We start from the raw sequence: 24,420 nt of genomic DNA, 5'->3' as shown, positions 1-24,420 counted from the left end.
CTGCGCCTGGGCTGGGACTGGTCCCGCCGGCGCAGGATAGCAGGAAGCTCTCCCCCCACTCACCGGACCTGGGCTAGGACTGGGTCTGGGGGCTCCTGGAACTCGGCAGAGCCACCTTATTTTTGACAAAGGGGCCAAATATACTTACTAGAAGAAAGATAACCTCTTTAGCAAATGTTGCTGGAAAAACTGGCTGTCTATATGCCGAAAACTCAAACTTGACCCAGGTCTATCACCATGCAGTAAGCTAAAGTTAAAATGGATTAAAGATCTAAACATTAAAGCAGAGACACTAAATCTCCTGGAAGAGAAAGTAGGAGGAACTTTTGAAGATATAGGGGTAGGCAAAGACTTCATGACCAGAAATCAAATCGCACGGGAAACAGTTGAAAGAATTAACAGCTGGGACCTGCTCTTCCTGAGAAGTTTTTTTACGTCAAAAGAAATTACCAACAAAGTGAAAAGGCAATCCACAAATTTGGAAAAAATCATGACAAATAAGTACTCAGACAAAGGTCTGGTCTCTAGCATTTATGAAGAACTAAAAAACATTAGGGCCCCAAAATTTAAAGACCCAATCCAGAAATGGGCATCTGAGATGAACACACACTTCTCAGAGGGTGAAATTAAAGAAGCGAATAAATATATGAAAAAATGCTCCACATCACTAGCCATCCACAAAATGCAAATTAAAACAACATTGCGATATCATCTCACCCCAGAAAGAATGGCTATCATAAAGAAATCACCCAACAACAAATGTTGGAGAGGCTGTGGGGAAAAAGGAACCCTTCTCCACTACTGGTGGGAATGTAGACTGGTGCAACCGTTATGGAAATCAGACTCCTTAGAAAAAGTTGGACTGGAAATCCTCTTTAAACCAGCTGTTTCTCTACTGGGAATTTTCTCGGAGGATCTGAAAACATCATATCATAGGGATATATGTGTTCCTATGTTTATAGCAGCACAATTTGTGATAGCCAAATCTTGGAAACAACCAAGATGCCCATCACCTGTGGAATGGTTGAAAAAGATGTGGTATTTTTACACAATGGAGTATTACTCAGGTATAAAGAATGATAAACTTGAAGCCTTTATATTGAAGTGGATGCCACTTGAAGATATACTTATAAGTGAAATAAACCAGATGCACATGTGTAAATATCCTAGTTTCCCTGGTATAAGAACTCAAAAGAAGCAATAGAAATAGAAAGGTATAGTACAAGTAAAAGGAAAGCAGGAACTCGAGGACTAACTAATTAAGAGAGGGAAAGGAGAAGAGCTAGGATGCATGTCTATGTCAAGCCATATAGTTATATGTAGAAGATGGTCATGACAATGATCCTGAGAATCTGCAGAAGATTTTTGAATCTAGCAGTTAATTGGAAAGATTCTCACTCTGACTAACTATATATACTGATACCTGTGAGCTATGCAACTGTACTGAAAATGGTAATCTGTAATAGTAGTGCCTGTCATTCTGGTCTTCTGAATATGGGCTGCTTGTCATGACATGCCATTTGCTGCTTTGCTATCTCTCGGATAGATGATTATTCAAAAAGAAGGTTGTGGTGAATGAAGGCAAGAGACAAGATAAAGAATATTGTGGGACTGTCCTGCTTCAAGGTTGTGTATGGTTAGATTTTTGGACTTATGTGTAAACATAAGAAGTATATAATTCTTTATGCCTATTTTCAAAAATATATTCTAATTTTTAAATGTTTTTTCATCATATTGTATAAGGACTTAAAGTTAAACATGTCAATACTTGATGAAAAATACCTGTTGCATGTTATGCCTAAGATGTTTCATATTCAGACAGATAGTGAGGTTAAGCTTAACAGCCTGGGTTGTATTCCATCTCACCCCAGAAAGAATGGCTAACATCAAGAAGTCAGCTAATAACAATTGCTGGATTGAAAAAAAAAAACAAAAAAACAAACAACCAAAAAAACAAACAAACAAACAAACAAACAAAAAAAAAAAACAAATGCTGGAGGAGCTGTGAGGGAGAAAGGAACTCTTCAGCAATGTTGGTAGGAGTGCAGACTGGTACAATCACTGTGAAAATCAGTGTGGGGATTCCTTAAAAAGCTAGGACTGGACATTCCATTGAAGCTGGCTATTCCCAACCTATGTATTTTTCCAGAAGAACTGAAAATAATCATACTCCTGTGATATATATGCACTCATGTTTATAGTAGTGTAATTTGTCACAGCTAAATCCTAGAAACAACCCAGATGCCCATCAACCTAGTAATGAAGAAGCAAGATATGGTATTTTTATGCAATGGAATATTATTCAGCTATAAGTCAGGATAAATATGAGTCTTTTGTTGGTAAATGGATGCAACTAGAGAACATACGCTTAAGTGGAGTAAATCAGATCTGCATGTGCATACATCGTATTGTCTCTTTAGTGAGAGAACCTGAAAGAGAAAATAGAATCTGAAGGGTACAGTAGGTACTGGGCAAAAGAAATAAACTTATTCCAAAGGAAAGAGTTTTTGAAGGCTGGGGAAATGGCTCAGTGGAATAAGTGCTTCCCTGGCAAGTGCAAGGGCCTGAGTTCAATCCCTGGTTGTGCCAAAAAAAAAAATAAATAAATAAATAAAAAAAAAATGAGTTTTTGAGTTTAGGAGGACAGGAGGAATGGAGGAAAGAGATTTATCTATATATGTAAGCAGCATGGTTTGGACATCAGTACTGTGGATTTTTGCTGGTCTAAGGAAAGGAACAGATAATGCTTAATTTGTCTTGTCTCCTTTTTTCAATTGTTTGTCCTTTTTGTCTCCTTAATTTGTTATATATTTCTTTCTTTTTTTTCTTCTTCCAATTTTGCATGCATATCTGGTAATATGAAGAACTGGTTGGAAGACAACACTATGCATTATAGCAGATGCTGTGAAATTCATATTACTTTGTTAGGTGAAATTCTGTACTACTTGTAATTTTTGTTTTAATACTATTTTATACTTTAAAAATAAAAGAATATTGAAAAGACAAAAGAAAAGAAATTTGTGGAAATAGATTTAAAAATTGCTATTAAGCATCTTAAGCACCCCCTCCCCCCACAAAAATCCTAAAAATTGCAAATTATACCTCTAACAAAATCAATTTTCTTTACATTTTTCTGTGGCTTTGAAACTCTTATCTTTATATTTAAAATCCATGACATTTTTGTTTTCCTAAACTCAGTAGAGGTAAATTTTTTATTTGAAGCTATTTGAGTTTTTTCCGCTTTGCTGAAGTGCTTTGGTTGCGTTGGCAGCAAGGTGTCCTTTTCTCTGAACTATTCCACAAAAACTGAGGCAGGCTGTTCCTCAGGAGGAGCAAGACTCAAAATTGCATACCAAGCTGCTGAATGTTTTTTTAAAAATTGAATATAGTTGACAAAATCATACATATTTTGATGTACAGTGCCATGTTTTGAGATACATATACTTTGTGAAATGATTACTGTAATCAAGACAATTAGCATGTCCATCACTGCACACATGTAGCCACTTTCCTGTCATTTAGCAACATTTTATAGCACAAGTCCAAAAAGCTGTTTTAAAATTTTTATTTTAGCATAAATTTTTATGATTTAATTTCATTAGTTAACGGTAAGCAGTGCAGCAATAAGGCAGTAATGAGAAAATATGTTTATTCCTTTAAAAATATTTAATATCTACGATTTGTAATCTGTCTTTGCAGAAAAATCAAAGTGCTTCTTAAGAGCTTCCGAGTTGTTCTTTGATCTTAGAATAGGTAATGCTGTTTGTAATAGGTCTCAGCTTTATGTTATCAGTTGAATAAATCAGTGTTACTTTACTATTAAGCACACTTGGTAATCAAACTGACAGACATTTTTAAAGTTAGAAACATTCCTTTTTGACCACAAAATATCAGTCAGCAGAACTATTACTGATTTTATTGGACTATTACAGGGCACAAGCTTCTAGTACATTGGAATCCTGATCAGTTTTTAGAAAAAAGTTCATTTGCTTTTCTTCATTATGGTTTCTTTAGAGGATTTGTTTTGTTAATTAGATGTTTAATATTTCAGAATAACTCCATTATTGCTTCATAATTAAAATTGGCAACACTGTAGGCTCCACTATGGTTTTCTGAAAATAAGTTTGTAATAAATATAATCTAGCTGTGTTCCTTCCATATTAAAGAAACAAATTTTGTTTTGAACTTTTCAGTCACTCTGCTAACTCTGCTTTTCAAGTCTCTGGTCTTGATCAAGTTTAGTACTTATTTTTGGCATAGTTTCATTATGATGCAACATTGAGAAATTGCCTCTTTGACTTTGGGAATGCCAAGAGAGCGATAATTAGCTCTGTGTCCTGTAACAGTGTCTGATAACTATGTGCAACTTGATTTAAATGACTTATATGTGTCTTTTTTCTGATTTCTGCCTTGTTTCCCATGGATCAATCAGTGTGTTTTGTTTTGTTTCTTGAGGTCAAGCCTTTTACTGCGATAGAAGGTATTTGATTAGGATAGTGTTTTGATATTGCTTCTTGTCCTAGGGAAGAAATATAAGGGATGTCTGCTGAGTGGAAGGAATAAATAGGGACTTCAGCTTAGTCTTGCATATAAAGATTATTAGTAGAATTGGAAGGGACTTTTTAGAAAGTACCTTCTCTGCTTGTTTTTTCCTGTGGTGAGGCTTATGAGGCCTAGCCTGAGAACTGAGGCTAGGGATTTAGAATGGGGAAGCCCACTTTAAAGGACTGGGATTTTAGTGGCTGTTTCTGATACTAATAAGTAATACTAATTAAGTAGTTTATATTTACTCATTATTTTAGAGTAACTGTACATTGGATATTTAAGAAGCCAGGGACTTGTTATATGTATTGATGAATATATAAAATACCACACTCATGTATAATATTTATTTATTTATTTGTCTATTTCTTTGGTGCAGAGTCTTGCTACACAGCTCAGACTCATAGTGATCCTCCTGTCTCAGCTTCCCCAACACTGGGATTACAGGCATGCACCACCGTGCCTGGAGTTTCGGGGCTGGCATGGCATGTGGTACTGGGGATCGAACCTCGGTCCTTAGGCTTGCCAGGCAGACGCTTAAGACCACCGAGCTGTCTCCCCAGCCTTTTGTTTTTTTGTGACAGAGTATTGCTGTACAGGTTCAGACTGGCCTTAAACTCATGATAAGACCCCTGCCTCAGCCTCCTGAGTGGATTACAGGCATGTGCCATGAAGCCCAGCATTGACTTTATGTTTTTATTAGTACATATCTGTCATACACAATGATCACATTTATCATAAAGAATTTGTATCTGTGTATATAATATATCTTAATTCTCTTTTTCTCCATTTCTCTTTCCTCCCTCAAACAGCCAGGACTTGACACTGTTCCCTTACTATACAATTATGTACTTCTAAGTTAGCCTTAAAACAAAAGGGATTCTGAAGAAATTTTTTCTAATAAATGTTGTTAGAGATTTCAGTTAGAAATTGCTTATTCTTTGTTTTTGTTAGAGCGTTGACTTTGAAATCTTACATTTTAATTGTGTGAAATGTATTTATCATCTTCATTTATTGTGTTAACATGATAACAAAGCTGTGAATATGTCTTAGTTGACCTAGCTACATATTTGGCCAAAGTTATGATTTGGATTGGGCATGTAAGTGAATAATATTTCTCACTGTTTTATTGTTTAAAATTAGATATATTTATAGACCTTGGAGTAAAATATCCAATCAGGCACCATTTGTGGGTCCTGAGCAAGTGTTCCCCTCACCTTTTGCAATTTAAAAAAACAAAACAAAACACTCTGCTAACTGCTTCGTTGCACAGGAATAGGTCATTAAATTAGCATGTGAAGTGAAATGTTCTTCAGGGAATCAGTGATTTTAAATGTTCTTATTGGTGTCTGGGTCACTGTACTCTGTAGGATGAGCTAAGGAGTGACAGTAGGGCAAACACACACTGAGTATGTATTATGTGCCCATAAGCAAACTAGTTGGAACAGGTTAACTCATTTGGGTTAGATTGGGTAGCCTCAGCAGTGAGGCGGATTTTGGATTCACTCCTTACTGTGCAGCCTCTGAGACAAATAATACTTATTCCCTTATTTTACTCTCTTCACTAAATATACCAAGCTCACTACCTCTTGAAGTGAGATTTAATATGGTTGTTGAACTTGAATCTTGCTATGTACTCTTTTTGGCATTGATTGATAAAGTCCAGTGTGATTTAATATTGTTTTTATTTTTTATTTTTTAATGTATTTAGTACAAGGTCTCATTACACAGATTGAATTTGCAATGATCCTCCTGTTTTCAGCCTTCTAAATACACCCTGGGATTACAGTCACATGCTACCACGCCCAGGCTCTTAATATTCTATTTGTACTCACCTGTCAGGAGGCTACTGTGCTGGCTCTGTTTGTGGAAAGTGGGAAGACATTTCTCTGTACTTGCTGAATACCGGCTAACATGGAACTCTAGAAAAAAACCTGCTGTGCTGTTTTTGGAATTTAGAATATTTTGATGCTTTAGATATAACTGCCGGGTCTTTACTAATGTGAAGTATTGTGTGTAATAGTTTTCTCTTTGATATCTGTTGTGGATTTGTTCTGCAAGTCCATGTAGAGATCAAAATTCATAAATGCTCAAGTCATTTATACAAAATAAAAATTGCATAGTATTTCCACATACCATACATTCTAGCATATATTTTCCTTTTTTTTTTTTTTTTTTTTCTTTTTTCCAGACAGGGTCTCATTATGTAGTGGAGGCCAGTCTTGAATTCACTCTGTAGCCCAAGCTGGCCTTAAACTTGCAGTAGTTCTTCTGCCTTAGCCTCCTGAGTGCTGAGATTACAGGCATGTATCATCATGCCCAGCTGCTCCTATGTACTTTAAATTACCTCTAGATTACTTATGCAGGTAATACAATGAAAATGTCATGTAAATAGTTATTATGCTGTGTGTTTAGGGAATAGTGAAAAGGAAAAATTACATGTGTTGAGGGCAAACACAAATTGTTTTTCTAACCATTTTTAGTCTGTGGTTGGTTAAATCCATGCTTGTGGAGCCTATGGCTATGGAGGGCTGAATGTCATGCAGCCTTCTGTCAGTCGTTGCACTCAAGAAGTGGAGTCCAGTAGGAGCCTGCCCGGGTATAGGCAAACAATAATGTAGACTGACATAATCCATGCATGCAACGAAAGTCGTTCTGAGCAATAGTTTATAGAGATTATTTGTATTCAGGGTGAGGCAAGAGAGTTGAGTTGTAAGAGGAGAAGGTTTAAATGGTTTAAGAGGAGGATAGTTTAAATGCAGAAAGATGAGATTTTAAGAATGTCAGATGTTTATTTTGGCAGATATTCCAAGAAGAAGAAATGTCATTGAGGCAGTATAAAGTAGAATATCATTATGAAGGGAATAATGGAAAAAAAAAAGACAAAAGGAGCTGCAGGGTATTATAACTTGATGTGTCTGGCATGCTGTACTTTGGAGTTTTGAATTCTTTTAATAGCCATTAACTTAAAGTAACCAAAAAGATCTTTTCGTCTAAGGAGAAGGAAAGATGGAGTTTACTAGCTTTCTCTGTTAGCAGTCTGGAGTTTGGTTTGAAGAAAAGTGAAATTGGAAGTATAAGTACTAAAAAAGGAAGGTTTCAAGGTATTCAGGAGTGAGACTTAATGTAGTAAAGTGTTTAACTGAACTGAGATAATATATTGAACAGAAGCATGACAGGGAGTGAAAAGGCAGTAGCAGAAGGGTGAGTGTAGTTGAGGACCCTGCCTATGGTGACTGTAGAGGGATGAGTAGTTTGGGTTTTGGCCTTGAATTACTGATATAGTCACTGAAAAGGAGAACAAAGAAGAAATAAATAGTTTGAAATGTTAGGAGAGATCAACTCAGTCTTGAGCATGTAGTCTGATGTATTAGTGGTGCTTCTAGATGAAGATGTCAGTAGGCAATTGGATAGAGATCTATTACTGTCAGTGGAGAGGTCAAGAGGAAAGCTGTAGACTTAGGAATCACTAATGTGTAAGTGGTGAGTGTTGAGACCAAGCATGGGGAGTAAGAAAATAGCCAAGGAAAGAACTCAGGGAGAGAAAATATTCTGAAAAGCCAGGCTGGGAAGAAATGGAAAAAGAAGTTGTTTAGGCATAAGATGGCATGGGAGTATAAGCCAGTAGTTTGCTCACTTGCTTGCTCGCTTGCTCCCTCCCCCCTCCTTCCATCCTTCCCTCCTTCCTCCTTCCCTCCCTTCTTCCTATCCCTTTTTCCCTCTCCTCTCCATCCCCCCTTTCCTTCCTTTTTGTTTTGGTGGTACTAGAGATTGAACCCAGGACCTCCACAGTGAGTTACATGCATAGCTCGTCTTTAGTTTTATTTTGAAACAGTGTTTTGCTGAATTGCCCAGGCTTGTGATACTTGTGATACTCCTGCTTCAGCTTCCCATAGTGCTGGGGTCATGGGTATATGCCACCATGAAGTTAAATTGCTATTCCAGTGGGTGTGTTTTGTCTCACACTGTAGTTAAGTGACCTCCAAATTTCCAAATTCAACCAATGTGATTTCTGGTTTTGGACACTGCTGACACTCATTAAATTCTAGTGAAATGCTATATTAAAGTTAAATATATAAAGTTAAAATCAAGCTATTCTAGCTGCTTTGTTTGAAGCAAGGGCAGAGGACCATTACTCCTCTCCACTATTAATATCTGACCCTAACCTTGGTTTTTCTTTGTTTCCTCTTTATTGATTGTTATGGTTTGGGTCTAGTTGTTCCTCCAAAGCCTCATGCAGTCACGGAGTGGACTTCTACAGTTTGTGATTAACTCGTTGTCTATTGGAATTATGGATGTGAGTGCTGCTGGGATTATGGGTGTGAGTACTGCACCCAGCCTGGGGCAGATAGCCTGAATGCAACATAAGGGAGACAGAGGTGCTCTCTGCAGCCATTGTCGCCACTGCTCCTGCCCTTTTGCTCTTGCTCTTTGCCACCACTATGAACGGCTACTCTCTGCCATGTACTGCTTTGCCTTGGAGCCAGCTGAGTATGGACTGAAACTTCCACTGACTCTGAGCTAAATAAATCTTTCCTTCCTTCCTTTTTTTTTGGCGGAATTGAGGATTGAACTCAGGCCCTTGTGCTTGCCAGGCAAGTACTGAGCCATCTCCCCAGCCCCCTTCCTTCATTTTGAGTATCTGTTTGTCCTAGCAACAAGAGAAGAGTAACTGAGACATTGGTGCATTTAGATATCCATAATAATAGCATTCATCATAGAGAATTTTTACCTGTATATGATAGATCTTGCTGCTTCTGTTTTTCCTGTTACCCTCCCCTCTGTTAGTGGCCCTCCCCTCCTTATTTTCAAAAGCTTTGTTTCCTTTTTTTTTTTCTACCTTGATGAGCCTTAAGGTACTTTTCTGACCCTCTGGGGACCCACAGTCATAGTGTGAGTCCCACCAAGAAACAGACCAACTCTTTGTAAATAATAAGCCAATGATGAAATGCCTTCCCAAGCATAGGATAAATAAGTGGCAATGGTGGGATACAAATTACCATTTTAATAGAAATTTGTTTTGTCCAGGACTTTAGCTAAATGACTTAAGAATTTTCAGAGCCAGTCAAGAGCATGTGATTCTTGTTCTGAACACAGCTAATACCTACTGCTTAATAAAGTTCTTTCTTCATTTTCTAAAAGAATTCCGTCTCATAATAGAAATTAACAATGGGCTAGGGATGCAGCTCAATGAGAAGGCCCTGAGTTCAGTCTTTCATACCAGGAGGAAAATAAAAAATTGGAAAATTACTGGCCTAGAGGAACCTTGAAAGCTGTTATTAATAGCTGGTGCTCATAATTCTTCTTCTTTTTTTTTTAACATTTATTTATTTAGTGTGTGTGTGTGTGTGTGTGTGTGTGCGCGTGCGTATGGCCAGCTCAGCCCACCAGGGGGCGGGGCTGGCTGACATGTGGTGCTGGGGGATCGAACCGCAGTCCTTGTGCTTTCCCAAGCTTGTTCTAAGTAGGTGCTTTAGACCACTGAGCCATCTCGCCAGCCCCGATGCTCATAATTCTTGTACTGGGGCTGGGAATATGGTTCAGTGGGAGAGTGCTTACCTCTGTAGGCACTGGGTTTTGTACTGCAGTTCCCAGTGCTGCAAGCAAACAAAAGAACAAGCACAAAACCACCAGAACAAACTGTATGTTCTTGTTTGTTCTTGTACTAGGTGAAGATCTTAATGTATGCTAACTTGCTCACAGTTAGTTTTTTTTTTTTTTTTTAATTTTATTTATTTATTTATGTGTGTGTGTGTGTGGCCAGCTCAGCCCACCAGGGGGGCGGGGCTGGCTGGCATGTGGTGCTGGGGGATTGAACTGCGGTCCTTGTGCTTTGCTGAGCTTGTTCTAAGTAGGTGCTTTAGACCACTGAGCCATCTCACCAGCCCCATCACAGTTAGTTTTTATTGAGGTCAAAATCAGCATCTGAATGTATGTAATGATAACTTTCATTCTCATTAGGAATGAAAACCTAGCTTTGAAACAATTCTGTCTTTCATACCTTTTTAAAAACCTTTTATGTGTCTTACCAGGTTCGGATTCAGAAGATCTTTTGGAAGAATTGCTTTGCTGTTTGATTCAGTTAATCACTGATATTCCACTCTTGTAAGTTCTGGTTAAACTTGGATTTGTTTTATCTTCTGTATATATTAAAGATGATAATTGATCATTTTGAAGAGTTTGTGGATGAGAATAGTACTTTTATGCATTTCTTTTAAGGATTATATATCTGGAATTTTTGTTTTAATGTCTTTTGCCTAATATGGAGGCTGTTATAATTCATCATCAATACAAGAATTTCATGTTAAGGAAGAAGAAACCATTTTGCAATATAAAGTGTGTGGTAAGCATAGAAATAGGTTAATCTGCCAAGAAGAGATCTTACAGATCTCTGGAAACAAAGTTTAAGAGAGAAGCAATTTGAATCTAACTGGTGTATGGTAAACATAGCTAATTGACCACTCAATATTTGTTTTTCCTTCCCAGCTTTCATATTTTATTTCTGGCTTTTTTTTTTTTTTTTTTTTTTTTACAGAGGATACATTTCTGTTTCCCCTTCTTTGAAGGTAGGTGTGGATTTGAGATGTAGATGCCCTCCAGTGAGGTTTCTGGGCAGAGCTGTCAATCAAGACCATCTCTCTGTGTTATAGACAACCCTTTTTGGGGGCTGACAAGAAATGTCTGAAATGTGGACAAGGTCTTTTGAGGAACATAGTCATCTTGGTGCCATAAGCAAAATATCTCACAGGATAAGCTGCTAAATCTCTTCTCCCTCCTGCCACTGGGGATTGAACCAGGGCCTTAGCATTGAGCTACATTGCTAAATGCTTTTTGTTTACTTAGCTAAATTGCCCAAGGCTGGGCTTGAGTTTGTAATCTTTCTGCCTCAGCCTTCCCAAATGCTGGGATTATAAGTGTATACCACCATGCCCAACTGAAAATTGTGCTTTGACATCACTGAACTGCTGAGCCAAAGTCAATAACTAGCAGCCCCCCTCTTTTGTCCTAGACTTATCTGACAAAAATAGACCTGTATTTGTTTATGCTACTGTAACTGGGTTTTTGTCACTGCTGCTTAATGAAATTTCTATGTGATTCAAGACATGTCTAATTGGTTACTTGTAAGACAGTGATTCTCAACCTTTAAAAAAATTGTTTTCCCAGACAATTGTTAGATATTTCTTTGATTATTGCCTTTCTCCACACTGAATTCAATCTTGTTTCTACCTTTGGAGGACCACAAACTATTCTAATATTTGGGGAGCTTTTCATTGCCCAAAGAACTAATTTTCATTTTCATTGAAAATGCCTATGTCAAAGAAATTATTTTTGAAATCAGAAAGCAGATTTAAGGCTTATCATTCCAATATAAAAATTTATTTGGGGGATGTGATCAGAGGTGTGCTTTCTACCTGTGGCCCAAGAAAAGAGAGATGAATATTTGCAAGGAAATGTGCTATTGACCTCTGTTGTATGTAATTGTAGTATCCAGAATTTTTAAAAGTGAGAAGTATAAAACCCTATTGTTTGCTGTGGTGACGTGCAGCCTAGAAAGGGGAGTTGAGATAACTGGAAGCCATCTGAGAAGAGCTTGGGGAACAACCTGCCACTGAAGTTGGATTGTTTGTGAACAGACATAGATGTTTTCATGCCCAACATCCTTTCTAGCCGAACTTTGATTTGCTTGGGATGGCAGTGAGTAACCAGCTATGGCCGAGTCACATAGTTTGGGTCAGTGCAATGAAGTGTGAGCAGAAGTTGTGGATTTGCATGCATGTCCTCTTCAGACTTTGTTGTTTGCCCTCTCATTCTCCCTCTCCCATCCTGAAATGTGGCAGTGTTTGGACCATTTTGAAGCCATGATGTTATATACAAAGATTACTGTCCCAGATATGGGATTCTTGATGATGTTTATGATTCTTTTAAATAAAAACAACAAACACATACCTTGATTAAGCCACTGTGGTACAGTTCTTGTTACATATGGTCAGAGGAGGGAAGGAGAATGAACCCATATAGTGTCTGCTTTTTTTTGGTCACAGAATATAGGATGCTTCTTGCATTTTCTTATTTAACTTTAAAAATTGCACTTCTAATAACACTTTTTCAATACCAAATACCGAAGACTTAATATATGTCCTAAATGAATGCATTATTTTTTTGTTTTTTGCCTATATTGATGAATTGTTTTGATGAAGGTAAGGGGTCTGGATACAGTAGATGACTTTAGGTAGTAAATAAGCTGTGAACACAATGAATGGAGTGGCCACTTAGACATTCTTGAGGAGCAAGTGGACAGTGTTGCAGTATATCAAACATTTCATGTTTTACTGTGTTTATACATATTCATTTTTAAATGAACTGAAAATGCACAGGCAACCAGATGTCTTATGTTATGTACACTAAGGTTTAACCAGCTGCTAAAACAATTTATGATTTAATGTTTTTGGAACTCCATCCTACAAGAACGTTTGTCTTGGTTACAGTTTCCATGTGCAACCAAACTAATCTTTAAATGTTTCATCTACTATAACCATAGCGGTATTATAAATCAGCTTATAATTTAAGAGGAATATAATTATATGAAAACTGTGAATGTTGTCACACCTGTACTTCATCAGTTTTACTATAAACTTTTCACATTAACTTCGGCATACTGTACCTGTGCTGAATTAGCAGGTAAAACAGCAAAGAATGTAATTTTTATAGCTATACAGAGTAATTAAAAAACTACCTTAAATGTTTCCCATGTGATTCTATTAAATCATTCTATGTTTTTGAAAACAAAATGATTGCATGTATGTGCATACTTTCTCAAGAGAGTAGCATGGAATATAATGGAAAGAACAGGGTTAAGTAGACCAGAGTTGAAAACCCAGAACTTAAGAGTTTGTGTGACTGTTAGTTCTCCTGGCCTCACTGCAAAGATTGAATGAGACCAGTGTGAATAGATCTAGTGGTGGTGTTTAGCTGCAGCAACAGAAGCAGTTAAGTTTTATAGGCCCAATTGTATACTTATTTTCTGGGAACTGCTTGTGATGATGTTTTATTATGAAATTGATTTTATTTTCTAGACTTGAAGTAGATCTCTTTCCTTGTATTTTTATTGGATTTTTAAAAAATATATTTATTTTTTTAGACAGGGTCTCACTGAGCAGTTTAGGCTGGCCTTAAATTCACAGTGATCCTCCTGCCTCAGCCTCCCAAGTGTTAGGATTACAGGTGTCTGCTACCATGCCTGGCATTATTACCTGGTTTTGTTGCTGTTGTTTTTGGCCTAGCTGTTGTGTTAGCTGTACACGATGATGATATTGTCAAGTACAGGCCTTATTCCTTTTCTCCTAGTACTGCAGTGGTACCTCTATTCATGAACTCATTTCTTCCCAGAACTGTTATACAGCTTCTTCTCTGAGATTATTTACGGGTTTTACCATATGAACCTGTGAACTTGTTAAGGATTGAGCCTCAATTAATTCTTACCTGGCCTTGATTTGTAGATTTTTTAATTATGATGTAATCTGAGAAAATGTTTTCTTGTTTCATAATTTATGGATCAGTAAATGTAAGATTTTTGTGATCAGTTGTAACTTTTTTGAAGTAGTGTGTATATGTGTACACATGTGTATTTGTGTAGTGTGACTTTATCTATTTGTTCAGGTCAGGGAGTAGTTGATGTTATCTGCCCATCTCCTGCTTGTGACTCCATTGTGGTTTGGTGTGACTGGTACCCTTGTGGGACACAACACCAGTTTTGTCATAAAGGTGCATTATTGTAGGTATACAGTACCCATATTTATTCTTTAAAATTTCTATTGATTAATTATTAATTTTAATGAGTTTTATTCTATTAAGCAATGAGAATTTAATGGAAAATATAAAAGACAAAGTATTGGATTTTTAATATTTATTGTTTATGAAAAGCATAAAGAAGACAACAATATGCAATATAATAACCATTGTTGAATTCCTCTAATTTTGTTTAGTGGAATTCTGTATCATTTCTTTTTTTTCTTCTTCTTTTCCTCTTTGGTACTGAAATCAAACTCAGGTCCTTGTGCGTGTCAGGCAGGCACTGTGCCACTGAGCTATATCAGCAGCCCTATATCATTTCCAGATTACTTGCAGTATAATGATTTATTTAAATTCAATTAATCCTTAAAATATGTATGGTGACTAGCCTATGTGTATATACTGTCCTAGGCCCTGGGCGTAGAAAGGCCTGTTTTTTTTTTTTTTTTTTTTTTTTTTAGCGTTTTTGAGACAGGGTTGCTATGCAGTTCAGGCTGGCCTTGAGCTCACTTTGTAGCCCAGACTGATCTTGAGCTTGCAACAACTTTCTGCCTTAGCCTTAGATAGATGCACAGAAAGATAGCCCCATACAAAGAGCAGTTGATAAATGCAGTGATCATTTGGAGCCACAGCGATTAGCAGTAGCAAGGTCATTAAAGAGCCAGAAAGGTCCTGAATAGGGACCTCTTGGTTGTGAATTATGTTTTTGAGAAGTCACAATTGCATTAACTTGATTTGCATGTTTATGGAAAACTAGTATTGCAGATGCTGTGGTGTTTAATTGATCAGAGATTTGAATGTCAGAAGACCTAAAATAATATGTAGGATCCTTTGTTTATTAAGATACAGCAGAATACTTTTAGAGATATTTCTCTGAAATCCATTTTGGGGATACTTAGGGAGGGATGAACCTGATTAACAGTTTTATTTATTAAAATCCAGTACTTCCAGAAATTTCTGAAATGTATTAAAATTGTTGTCTTTAGATATAACATTGTAAAATTTGGATATTGGAAAATTTGCATATTGAACATCTTCCTTTTATTGCTAACAGTGTGTAGGTAGTTGAAGAACCTTGAGAAATTATGAATGGATTCTTTGTGAAATCTCTCGTTGGATGAGAGTGAAGGTATTAAGAGACCTGCGGTTGGCAGTGAAAAGCCTATTTGGAAAAGGCTTTTCTGCAGCCCTGCACATTGATTCTCAAAACAGTTCTCCAAAGCTAGGCTCAGCGGAGGATGTAGAATGACTATAGCCATTCAGTATTTATGTTGTAGGGGCTGTGTGGTAAATATCTCATATACCTTTCTGGATAAATTAAATATTTGTGATATTATAAGCAAAAGATGCAGTAAACATGAGATGTGTGAGGCTGCTGGTTACGTGGCATATTCTTTTATCTTTAAAAGTAATATTCTAAAATAACCAATATAATGTAAATTTAAAAACCACTAATATAGTTGTTCATTATCCTATCAATTGCTATGTATTACAAATAAAAATCATGAAATACATAAAAATCAGTCTGTGCTATGATTTTCTATAAGTGGCAATGCAAGATTATTTACACCAGTACCTCCACAAACAGGTGAATAACGTGTTACACTTTTTTTATGATTTCTACAGTTTCAGAAGGTAATAGGAATATATCAGGTCTGTTGTAATTCCACGGGACCACCATGTATATGTGTTCATCAGAAACTGAGATGTCATTGTTTAGCACATGACTACTTAAAGACCATTCTAACTCCTACTGAAGTTTTAGTGATGATTTTTTTAGTTCTCAGAAACTTTTGTCTGATTGTGCCTTGTTTTATGGATGAAACATTTTGACTTGGCGTAATTGCACTTTGGGCATCTACATACCCATCAAAAATTCTGTAATTGTTACATGTATGATGTATTTGCATTATTATCATTTTATCAAGCTGTCAGTGTATTATTTTTTTTTTTTTTTGGTAGAACCAGGGATTGAACTCAGGCCCTTGTGCTTGCCAGGGAACCGCTTATTCCACTGAGCCATCTCCCTGGCCCCTGTCAGTGTATCTTAATTCTTGCTTTTTAGGATATTTTTAGAAGCCCTTATTTTGGTGATGTTTTATTTCAAGAAGATATGTGGCTATATTTTAAACCTTTGATGCAGTTTTATATATGAAACCATGAAATAGATACTTCTGTGACTCATTTGTAGTTTTTATGTATGATAGAGCTGACAGATAAGATGGTTGATAAAGGTAATAATTAGCACTTCTGCGACTAGTCAAAGTTTCTTGATTTCTGATTCCCAGGAACTTTCTGTTTGTTTTTGAGATTTTTGTAGGGGTTGGGGTTTAAATAGATGGTAGGTTATGTGCTTAGCATGTACAGACCTTGGATTCAGTCCCAGAAACGGGGGTGGGGGGGTGGGGAGAGGGATGCCAATTTTTCCTGTATTTGACTTTAGAATCTATGTGCATGACATTGATGTTTCTAAATTTTAGGCTTAATCCTTTGAACTTGTCAGTTGTTTTCATTAAACTTATGTTCCATTTATAGTATCATCGGTTTCTTATCCAATAGTAAGTCAAAGGAGCATGTTTTTTCCTCTCTGTATTCATTGACTTTGCCCTTAGCCAACACTAACACCCATTTCATGAGGGCTTTTGTCTTTATCCAAGTGTTCCACTGGCCTAGCAGAGTAGTACAAGGTCAAGGTGCTTGTCTTTTTTTTTTCCTTCACACAAAATTAATAACTCGCTCCAACAGTAGTTTGTTCTAGGACATTTCCAGACCAGATGGTGGAAAGTTCTTGGGATAATATGGTAGCCAAAGCAACATTTTGGCTTTCTAAAGTTGACTTTGTTTTGGTGATTGTATAATGAAAATCTGAAGATTGTACAAGGACATTAAAACAAGAAAGATCTGTTGGCTTAAAACATTTTTCATCTTTAAAAAACCACCAAACTCAGCATGGTAGAATTTTGGTTTCTTTCAAGTATTGGCCTCTCTGACTCACTTCTCTCATTATTTGGCATTTAAGGCAGCCCAATTCATATTTTTAATTGTGCTTACACAGGAACCTTGAGTTCCTGTTTCTTGAGCATTATTAGAAACTTCCATTAAGAAACAACATTGGAGATCATTTTGTCTCATGTGATTATTTACAAATAAGAAAATCAAGACCCAGAGAACTTTTTTTTTTTTTTTTTTTTTTTTTTTTTTTTTATTGTTGAACTTAGTGGAGTTAATGCAGAACTAAAGAATAGATCCTGGCTTTCCTATTTCTGAGTCAGTGGCTTCTACAGCATACCATAATGTAACTTGGGTGATTTAGTTTTTCATTTGCTTTTATTTCAATATGCCATCAGATTTTAAATGCTAAAACTTTTTTCTTTTTTCTTTCTTTCTTTGTTTTTTTTGGTGGGACGGGGGATTGAACTCAGACCCTTGCGCTTCCCAGGGAAGTGCTTATTCTACTGAGCCATTTCCCCTGTCCCAAAACTTTTACTTTTTAGTACTTTTTTTTTTTTAAACTTTTGTGACAATGTTCTATTTTTAATTCAGCAATTTTTTGTGTATATGGTACATTTGTATGATTCAAAACCCCATCATTTAAGAGTACACTTCAATGGGCTTCCTCTTCATCATTGTTTCTCTTGCAATTTTTAATGCATATGTATGTATAGTTATGCAATTATAAATACAGATTCTTATTTGACCCTGATTTCATACAGAATAAATTCTTCATATTGTTGTAAAACAATCTACCCTATCTTTCTATGCTATCTAGCATTAGAAGGTTTGTATATTTTATATATATATATGTGTGTGTGTGTGTGTGTGTGTGTATATATATATATATATATATATGTATATATATAAATTTTTAAGATTTTTTATATTTTTAAATTTTTTTTGGTACAGGGATTGAACTCAGGACCCTGTGCTTGCCAGGCAGGCACTTATTCTACTGAGCTATCTCCCCAGCCCTATTTTATTTTAAAGAGAAAAAATAAAAGAAAATTTCAAAAGATAATAAGAGGATAAAAATGATTAATATATTGCATATTGTTATCTTTAAATTATTTACTCAGGGTACAAGATATCAACATTTAACTGTCTAAAAGGATTAGCACAAAATTTTCGTCTTAATGAACTAAGAGAAATTAGTAATATAACTATCTTAACTATCTTTATATGTGTATATAATTCTATTTTTTTCTCTTTTCCTTCTTTTGTCCATTCCTCCCTCTAAGTTTCTCTTTCTTTTTTTTTTTCTTTTCTGTATTTTAGGGAAGGGTCTACAGGCTGCTCAAGGTCTCACTACTAGATCAACTCTTAGTGATTCTCCTGTTGATAGTCTCCCAAGTGCTGGGATTACAGGCGCGTGCCACCATACCCAGTCTTAATTACTGGCTCAGCATGCCCTGGGGGCGGGGCCAGCATGGCAGGCCTGGGGATCAAACCCCCAGTCCCTGCACCAGACCTAGTTTGAAGAATCTCCACACTGGTTTCTTTTTTTTTTTTGTTATCTGTGATCGAACTCTGGGACCTTGCTCTTTCCAGGCAGACACTTATGCTGCTGAACTATATCCCTGTCCCTAAACTGCTTTCCACAGTGGTTGCACCATTCTACACTCCTACCAGCAATGGAAAAGGGTTCCTTTTCCCCCACAGCCTCTCCAGCATTTGTTATTGTTTGATTTCTTAATGATAGCAGTTCTTTCTGGGGTGACATGGAATCTCAGCGTTGTTTTGTGTCTTTCAAATGACCTGTGATGTTGAACATTTTTTCATATTTTTTTTACTGTTTGTATTTCTTCATCAGATAAGTGTGTTTTCATCTCACATGCCCATTTTTGGATTAGGTCTTTATATTTGGGAGGTCTGATTTTTCTGAATTTATAGTAAACCTTTGTCTGAGGAACAGCTTGCAAACATTTTTCTCACACTGTTGGTTGTCTCTTCACTCTGTTGTTGGTTTTGCTTGTTGTGCAAAAAGCTTTTTAGAAAGATGAGATTCTGGTTGTTGATCCTTTGTGATAGTTCCTGTGCCATTGGGGTTTTACTCATAGTCTTTGTCTACACCAGTGTCTTCAAGTGTTTTACCTATTCTGTCTTCTAGCATATTTAATGTTTCTGTTTTAATATTTAGATCTTTGATCCATTTCTACTTTAGTATATGGTTAAAGATATGGACCCACATTTAATATTTTGGCATCAGCATAGCCAAAAAGCTATCTTTCTTTCAGTGAATGTGTTTGGTATGTTTGTCAAATATAAGGTGGCTGAGTGTGTTTGTAGTTGCTTCTGTGTCTTCTAATCTGTTCCATTGATCTTCAGATCTTTTTTTTTGGGGGGGGGAGGGTGAGGCAGTCCCACACTTTGTATCACAGCAGCTTTATAGTATAAAGTCAGGTCAGGAATTTGATTACCCCTGCCTTGCCTTTGTTGCCCAGAATTGCCTTTGCTATTAGATCTCTTTTGGTTTCAAGTGAATTTTAGGATTGTTTTCTCTAATTTTGTGAGATATACAGTTGGAATTTTGATTGGAATTGCATTAAATTTGTGTAACAGTTTTCAAAGTATGACCCTTTTTACTATATTGATTCTTTCTACCTACAAATAAGGGATATCTTTTCATTGTTTTATATCCTCTAATCTTTTTCAGAGTAGAATAGTTTTCAATGTAGAGGTCTTTTACATCCTTCATTAAATTGATTCCTAGGTATTTCATTTTTTAGATGGTATTTTGAAAGGGCTTTTATTCATGATTTTCCTCTCAGTGAGTTTATTATTCGTGTACAAGGCTATTGACTTGAGTATTGACTTTGTATCCAGCTACTGAATTTGCTTATTAAATTTAGCAGTTTTTTAAATGGAATTTTTGAGGTCTTTTATGTAGTGTATCATGTCATCTGCAATTAATGATAATTTAACTTCTTCTTTTCATATCCTTGTTCTTTTTTTTTTTTTTCTTTCCTTTTTAATTACTCTTGGTAGTTTCCAGAACTATGTTAAATAAGAGTGGAAATAGTGGCTATTTGTTTTTAGATCCTGATTTTAGAGTGAAATCTTTATTTTTGTACATTTAGTATGACATTGACTATTGGTTTATCACAGATAAGTTTTATCAGATTGAGATAAAGACCATCTATTCCAAATATTCTGTAGGGTTTTTGCTTATCAGTTATTTTTTGTTGTTTGTTTGTTTGAGACATTGTCTCACTGTGTAGTTCAGGCTGGCTTTGTGCTCACTGGAACTTGCAGAGATCCTCCTGTCTCAGCCTCCCAAGTGGTGGGATTACAGGTATGCATCATTATGCCCGGCTCCAGGCCGGCATGGCATGCAGTACCAGGGATCGAACTCTGGACCATGCATTTGCCAGATAGGTGCTTATGCCTGTGAGCTATCTCTCTAGCCCTCTGTAAGGATTTTATCATTAATGGATACTGGACTGTGTCAAAAGCTTTTTCTGCTTTTTCTTCTTTTGAGATGATCATATGATGTTTGTCCTTGGCTCAGTTAATGTGCTGTATACATTTATTGATTAATTTATGTTAAACCATCCTGGCATCCCTGGGATGAATCCCACTCTGATGGTACAGAAGCTGCTTGCTGATTTGCTGCATTCTGCTTGTGAGCATCTTATTGAGGATTTTTATATCTATGTTTGTTAGGGAGATTGCCTACAATTCTCTTTCTTAATTGGGTCCTTCTTTGATTTTGGTTTCAGGGTAATTAATGCTTGCTCCCAGGAATGAATTTGGGACTACTGCTTCCCTTTCGATTTCATTAAAGAGTTTGAGAAGTGATAGTGTTAGGTCTTCACTAAATTTCTTGCAGAATTCAGCAGTGGGTCCATCAGGGGTTAATCTTTTCTTTGTTGGAGGGTTTCTATTACATCTTTGATTTCAGTGATTGGTGGTGGTTTGTTTATAATTCTTATTTTATGTATTTTATTTTTTTGTGGCACTGGGGATCAACTTGGGACCTTGTGCTTGCCAAGCAGGTGCTTATGCAGTTGAGTTATATCCCCGACTCCTATTTAGGACTTTTATACATTATTCAGCTTTAGTAATTCATATACATCTAAGAATCTGTCCATTTCTTCTGCATTTTTGATCTTATTAGAATATAAGTTTTCAAACTGGATATCGATGATCTTCTTTATTTCTGCAGGGTCTGTTGTGATTTTATGCTTTTCATTCCTAATTGTATGGATTTTAGTCTTTTGATTCTTTGTATTGCTGTTTTTAATTTTCAATGTGTTGATTTGTTTACAATTTCCTTGCTTCTACCAGCTTTTGGCTTAGCCTACTCTTCTTTTTCTAGAAGTTTGAGGTTCACCATTAAGTTGTCTGTCTGTGCTTGTTTGGTTTTCTAGATATGGCTATTTACTGCTGTAAATTTTCCTCTTAGGACTTCTTTCATTGTGTCCCATAAGTTCCAGTATGGTGTTATCATTTAGTTGTGAAGACTAATTTCTTCATTAGTTTCAACTGTGATTCATTGCTTTGGAGGGTACTATTTAATTCTCACGTTTTTATGTAGTTCTTGTGGCTTTTTTGCGATTGATTTCCAATGTCTTTGTACTGTGGCCTGATAAATGCATGAGATAATTTTAATTCCTTTGCATTTATTTAAGCATATTCTGTGAGTTAGTATGGGGTTTATATTTTAGAATGTTTTGTTCTATGTTCTGCTGAGAAGAATGTGTATTCTGATGTTGGGCGGAATGCTCTGTAGACCTCTACTAAGCCCATTTGTTCAAGTTTGGTTCAGTTGTAATACTTCATTGTTGATTTTTTTTTTTGTATCATTGACCTGTTGTTTTGTGACAGTGTGATATTGAGACCCCCAATGCAATTGTATTATTGCTTATTTGATTTTTTTGTGTCTATTAACAATTTTTGTATAATAGATACACTGGTATTTATTGCATATGTATTTATGATTGTTGTCTCTTCCTCTTGGATTGTTCCCTTTACAAGAATGTAATGACCTTCTTTATTTGTCTTAATCTGTCTAGGCTTGAAATTCACTTTGTTTGCAAATAAAATAACTACTCCTGCTTTTTTTCTGAGTTCCTGTCAAATGGAGTATTATTTTCCATTGTTCAATTTTCAGTTTGTGAATTTCTTTTGGAATGAAATGTTTCTTGCAGCATATTATTGCATCTTGTTTCTTGATCCATTTTGCCAGTTTGTGTGTTTTGATTGGTGAATTGAGACCTTAACATTAATGCTTATAACCAATATGTATTATTTTTTAATAATAACCAATATATATTAACTATCCTTGTTGTTACTTTTCCTTTGTTGGCTCCTCCTCTACCCTTATCCCTGTTTCATTGTTTGCCTGGCCTGGTGCATTCCTTCTGTTGGGATTTATGGAGCTGTATGTAGTCCTTTTGAGTGACTGTAAAGTGCCTGTGGTGGCTTGCTTTATTGCTAGTGTTTAGAACCTTTAGGAAATGACTGTTTCTCTTACTTGTCTTTCCAGATGTAGTTGGTTTGTGGGTTTTGAGGCTGTTGCAAGATCCTACCTCTTCTGGGGATGAGCAGTTGCTGCCTGTTTGGCCCCAGCCCTGCTTCTTTGTTACTTAATTCTCTATTTTCTTTTACATATTATCCATTCAACAGATCTCAATGCTGACCTTATGTGTGCGTTTCTGACAATGAAGCTTTTTTTTTTTTTTTTGTGGAACCAGGAATTGAGCTCAGACCCTTGCGCTTGCCAGACAAGTGCTTATTCTACTGAGCCATCTCCTTGGCCCCTAATTCTCTATTTTCTGTGACCCTTAGTCAATCTCAGTCTTTGAGTAACAGAAATAACAGCTGTTTAAAACAATTGTGAGAGTTTTGGCTATAGTGGTGACAATAGCATGAAACAGCCTAGAAAATGACAAACTGAGGTAACCATTAATTTGCTACCTTTAACTATGCAAGCTAGATTTGTAGATATATAACAAAATCCAAAACAAACCAGAAAATTATATGCAGTATACAAGTCCTTAACATGTAAATTTTTCCCTCAGGGGTTAAAATTTCAAATGGGTTAGGGAGAAAATAGAGAAGTAGAAGAAGAGAAAGAAATTAGAAGTTATACTGAAGGACAAAGAGTGGGGGGATAATGCTAATTTTGGAAAACTAGTACAGAAGATTGGAAGGAAGGACAGAAGAAATAGATTTTTTAAAAAAAATTCATAACCACAAAGAGGCTAGAAACCATATTCACACTCATGAAAACAAGATGAAAAATTTAAGGGGAAGAAAACCAGAAATCATACAAAAAATAAAAACAAATCCCTACTACCACAAAAAACAAATGAGAGAGTGAAAAAGACAAAATAAAAAGATTTACTTCCAGGTTTGTTTTTGCTATCACAATGTTGTAGGTAGGCGATGTGTTTAGACAGAGTCCCCACCTATACTGATTTATCCCAGCAAGCCAGCAGTAGATTTTGGGTACGGTAGTGGATAATCTTAGTGAGCATGGGCCTCTGGCCAAGACCAGACTCCTTTGGCTTGCTGCCCTCTATGTACTTTCCTCTGGCCTGAGCCGAGCTGGGAGCCTCTACATGGAGCCAGCATCCACTCTTTATTTATTTATTTATTTATTTTTCATTTTACTTTTTTCTCCATAATTTTATTGATAAACAAATAGCAATGAGACAGTTTCAAATCAAAATTGGTAGGATGGTTTCAATAATTAACACATTGCATACATTCTTCCTAGTGGTTATTTGTTGTACAAGATGCAGACATGATATCCTGTTTGCAAACTCTATTAGAACAAAACCCTCTATTTATTAAGAGAATGTAACTATATATCTATCCTAACCATTTTGAATACACAGATACAAAATGGACAGTCATCTGTATCCCCTTTTTTGTTTATTTCCGTTATTTGAATATTATAGGTGTGTTAACTCAGCAAAATATTCTAAAAGAGTCCAGTAGTCCATAATAGTATTGGGGCTTCCGCTTCACTGGCAATGTCAGAAATTGTTCACCTGAGTCCCCTACAGCTCAACATAACACCATGGCTTTACTTCTTATACTTCATTTTTATACTTTTCTGCTGGATGGTTAAGACCAGGATAA

The 24,420-nt window shown here is 36.2% G+C and overlaps 1 protein-coding gene across 3 annotated transcripts in view; it reads left to right on the top strand.

The window, feature by feature from the left end:
- Dym (dymeclin) overlaps positions 1 to 24,420 on the top strand; it is a 543,161-nt gene that overhangs the window by 124,475 nt on the left and 394,266 nt on the right. For all 3 annotated transcript variants that reach the window (XM_004623641.3, XM_023714738.1, XM_023714739.1), the window contains exon 6: positions 10,575 to 10,647. In XM_004623641.3, coding sequence (XP_004623698.1) covers positions 10,575 to 10,647 — 73 coding nt within the window. The remainder of the gene's footprint in view (positions 1 to 10,574; positions 10,648 to 24,420) is intronic.

This window comes from Octodon degus, unplaced genomic scaffold (genome assembly GCF_000260255.1).
Source record: "Octodon degus isolate 3935 unplaced genomic scaffold, OctDeg1.0 scaffold00003, whole genome shotgun sequence".
Taxonomy (NCBI): Eukaryota; Metazoa; Chordata; class Mammalia; order Rodentia; family Octodontidae; genus Octodon; species Octodon degus.
Note: the sequence above shows the minus strand (reverse complement) of the source record. Positions and strands in the feature narration are given on the sequence as shown.